The 3993-nt window shown below is 44.9% G+C and overlaps 1 protein-coding gene across 1 annotated transcript; it reads left to right on the plus strand.

Moving 5' to 3' along the window:
• Positions 1-278: 278 nt before the first annotated feature.
• On the plus strand, positions 279-3064 carry LOC143415966 (protein NLRC3-like). Its single transcript, XM_076881340.1, has 2 exons — positions 279-540; positions 669-3064. Exons 1-2 carry the CDS (start codon positions 504-506, stop codon positions 2471-2473), a joined length of 1842 nt encoding a protein of 613 aa, XP_076737455.1. The 5' UTR covers positions 279-503; the 3' UTR covers positions 2474-3064.
• Positions 3065-3993: the final 929 nt, after the last annotated feature.

A 3993-nucleotide genomic window follows, 5' to 3' on the forward strand; every position in this document is an offset into this window, starting at 1 on the left:
TCACAATCTGAGAGTTTAAAACTTGACAGACTTGATTCAGATGAAGTTATTTGAGCAGAAACTCCTGGATCTTTATCCTGTGTTGATCTAATCCTTCATGGTTCCTCCACAGAGTGGAGCAGCAGAGCTCAGAGGTTCCCAGTGGTCAGTCTGCCCAGCAGCATCAAACACAGCTGGACTCCATATTTATGGTCTGTACATGCACAACAACTACTGTTACATCTGTTCTGTTCACGGTCATCTCCATGCTGCTCTTTGTAGACCAGTGGATCGTCAGTGTGTCCAACATGGATCTGATGTTTGGCTCCATGATTTCAGTCTGATTGGCTCATTCATAAAGTATTCTGTTCCAGCTGCTGGAGGACAACATCATCACTTTTGTGAAGAACGAGCTGAAGAAGATCCAGAAGGTTCTGAGTCCAGATTACCCAGAATGCTTTGAGAGTCAGAGGAGCAGCAGCAGAGAGGCATTTGTGAAGATCACAGTGGACTTCCTGAGGAGAATGAAGCAGGAGGAGCTGGCTGACCGTCTGCAGAGCAGTAAGAGGATTTATCTAAAGATTTAAGCTGCTGGATAAATGAACATTTTCCAGAGATGGAAGATGGAACAACATGTTTTAAAGATTAGTTCTTTTTGGAATTGAGTGTTTATTTTTCTCCTCATTCAGAACTTCAAGCTGCAGTTTGTCATCGTAACCTTAAATCCACCCTGAAGAAGAAGTTCCAGTGTGTGTTTGAGGGCATCGCTAAAGCAGGAAACCCAACCCTCCTGAATCAAATCTACACAGAGCTCTACATCACAGAGGGAGGGACTGCAGAGGTCAATGATGAACATGAGGTCAGACAGATTGAAACAGCATCCAGGAAACCAGACAGACCTGAAACAACCATCAGACAAGAAGACATCTTTAAAGCCTCACCTGGAAGAGATGAACCAATCAGAACAGTGCTGACAAAGGGAGTGGCTGGCATTGGGAAAACAGTCTTAACACAGAAATACAGCCTGGACTGGGCTGAAGACAAAGCCAACCAGGACATCCAGTTCATATTTCCATTCACTTTCAGAGAGCTGAATGTGCTGAAAGAGGAAAAGTTCAGCTTGGTGGGACTTGTTCATCACTTCTTTACTGAAACCAAAGAAGCAGGAATCTGCAGCTTTGAAGACTTCCAGGTTGTGTTCATCTTTGATGGTCTGGATGAGTGTCGACTTCCTCTGGACTTCCACAAAACTACAATCCTAACTGACCCTAGAAAGTCCACCTCAGTGGATGTGCTGCTGATAAACCTCATCAGGGGGAAACTGCTTCCCTCTGCTCGCCTCTGGATAACCACACGACCTGCAGCAGCCAATCAGATCCCTCCTGACTGTGTTGGCATGGTGACAGAGGTCAGAGGGTTCACTGACCCACAGAAGGAGGAGTACTTCAGGAAGAGATTCAGAGATGAGGAGCAGGCCAGCAGGATCATCTCCCACATCAAGACATCACGAAGCCTCCACATCATGTGTCACATCCCAGTCTTCTGCTGGATCACTGCTACAGTTCTGGAGGATGTGCTGGAAACCAGAGAGGGAGGACAGCTGCCCAAGACCCTGACTGAGATGTACATCCACTTCCTGGTGGTTCAGGCCAAAGTGAAGAAGGTCAAGTATGATGGAGGAGCTGAGACAGATCCACACTGGAGTCCAGAGAGCAGGAAGATGATGGAGTCTCTGGGAAAACTGTCTTTTGATCAGCTGCAGAAAGGAAACCTGATCTTCTATGAATCAGACCTGACAGAGTGTGGCATCGATATCAGAGCAGCCTCAGTGTTCTCAGGAGTGTTCACACAGATCTTTAAAGAGGAGAGAGGACTGTACCAGGACAAGGTGTTCTGCTTCATCCATCTGAGTGTTCAGGAGTTTCTGGCTGCTCTTCATGTCCATCTGACCTTCAGCAACTCTGGACTCAATCTGCTGGAAGAACAACAGAGAATCTCGATGTTGTCTAAGTTAATTAGCAAACCAAACCTACAATCTCTCCACCAGAGTGCTGTGACCAAGGCCTTACAGAGTCCAAATGGACACCTGGACTTGTTCCTCCGCTTCCTCCTGGGTCTTTCACTGCAGACCAATCAGACTCTCCTACGAGGTCTGATGTCACAGACAGGAAGTAGCTCACAGACCAATCAGGAAACAGTCCAGTATATCAAGAAGAAGCTCAGTGAGAATCTGTCTGCAGAGAAAAGCATCAATCTGTTTCACTGTCTGAATGAACTGAATGATCGTTCTCTAGTGGAGGAGATCCAACAGTCCCTGAGATCAGGACGTCTCTCCACAGGTGAACTGTCTCCTGCTCAGTGGTCAGCTCTGGTCTTCATCTTACTGTCATCAGAAGAAGATCTGGATGTGTTTGACCTGAAGAAATACTCTGCTTCAGAGGAGGCTCTTCTGAGGCTGCTGCCAGTGGTCAAAGCCTCCAACAAAGCTCTGTGAGTACATTTGTACTCATGTCTTTACTTTTAACATCCAACTGTGTCAGTAATTTATTTCACCAGGCTTTCTGTCTTTGTATGAATTTGTATCCTAAAGTTTTGGGATTTCTCCAATACAACTGTGACCTCTTTGATGCCTCCAGAACTCGAGACGCTGGATTCACCATAAACTCTGATCATCACTGCTGCTGTTATGTTATCAGTCTTTGTTTAAACACTTAGGCTGCATGTGCCTGATGTTGTGATACTTTATATTCACATGCATGCTCCTAGATACATTTCTACTGCAGGTCTATTTTAGTCACAAATGTTGGTGAAACACTTGCTTTTACATGCATGGTGGGTCCTGCATTAAAGAAAGCATTTGAATTACTCAGTGAATCCTGGCAGCCAGAGAAACATCCTTAGTTCCACTTTAAACTAAACTCTGCTTCGGTCTTCCACAGTGTGTTTGTTGTTTCTTTGTTGTTGTTGGCCTGCTCTCTCCTCTCACTCCAATCTGGTTGCAGCAGATGTTTGTCCCTCCCTGAACCTGCAGACTTGGGTGCAGCACCTCAGTTCATCTTCAGTCTGAAACCAGCTGTTGTAGCTATATCCCCTCAAGCACAGCTTCCCTGGTCATCTCTGCTGTGGTTGCTATAAAATTTAATCTTGATTTAAAAAAAAAGATCAAAAAACCTCAAGTCAGACTTGATGCCATTTGTTGGCAGCATGGTGCCTGTTTGTCTTTGATGATAAACTGCAGCACAGTCTAAAGCAAACCTTCGGACTTTATTGACTTTATGCATGTATATATTCTTCCTGTTCACCTTGGACACACAGCAGCTCTCTGTTTGTTGTGATTGGATCTAGAACAGCCAACATATCCTAATCTAGATGATTTCTAAGGTGGTATCTGGGACGAAAAGTTAAAAATCAGCTGGATGGCCTGTACCATATGATGGCCTTGGTTGCACCACATTGATAGCCATGCAGGGTGGTTCACTCCTTGGGCAAGAAGACCGAGGAGTGAGCCACACTTGGTCAAAGCTTGGTCATTCAAGCTCACTGTTTTCCCCTTGTTGGTTGATGATAGTATTTTTTTTACCTGACTTATAGTCATCATTGTCTTCAAATTAACTCACACACTGCTGACTGCTGTAGCTTACCTGGCTGAGCAGGTGACCCATGCACTGAAGGTTAGAGTCGTGACTCCAGGGCCTGGTTTGAGTCTGCCCAAGACCATTTCCTGTGTGTTATTCTCCTCACTTCTCCCTCCCTTCCTGTCTTCTTTGTCCTATACAGTGAAGACAAAAGGCCTCAAGTTGTGAAAACTCTTTCCCCTTCATCAGCTTCCATCTCTCTCATCTAAAATCACCAGTATTCTCTGAGTAGAGAATCTTTTCACAATCTTGAATGATAAGGATCCAAGTGGGTAAAGTTATTTATTTGTTGTGTTCCTATTTGCAGCTGGGATAGATTAAGAAAAACTATCGGCTGCCCAAATTACATCCAGTTTAGAAGACAAACATTGAGTGAAGT

Source organism: Maylandia zebra, unplaced genomic scaffold, assembly GCF_041146795.1.
Source record: "Maylandia zebra isolate NMK-2024a unplaced genomic scaffold, Mzebra_GT3a scaffold11, whole genome shotgun sequence".
Lineage (NCBI taxonomy): Eukaryota > Metazoa > Chordata > Actinopteri > Cichliformes > Cichlidae > Maylandia > Maylandia zebra.

Excerpts from the sequence above, each read along its gene's own strand:
- LOC143415966 (XM_076881340.1), top strand. The coding sequence starts at position 504 with ATGAAGCAGGAGGAGCTGGCTGACCGTCTGCAGAGCA. Across the intron at positions 541-668 it reads GGCTGACCGTCTGCAGAGCA|AACTTCAAGCTGCAGTTTGT; the intron begins GTAAGAGGATTT and ends CTCCTCATTCAG.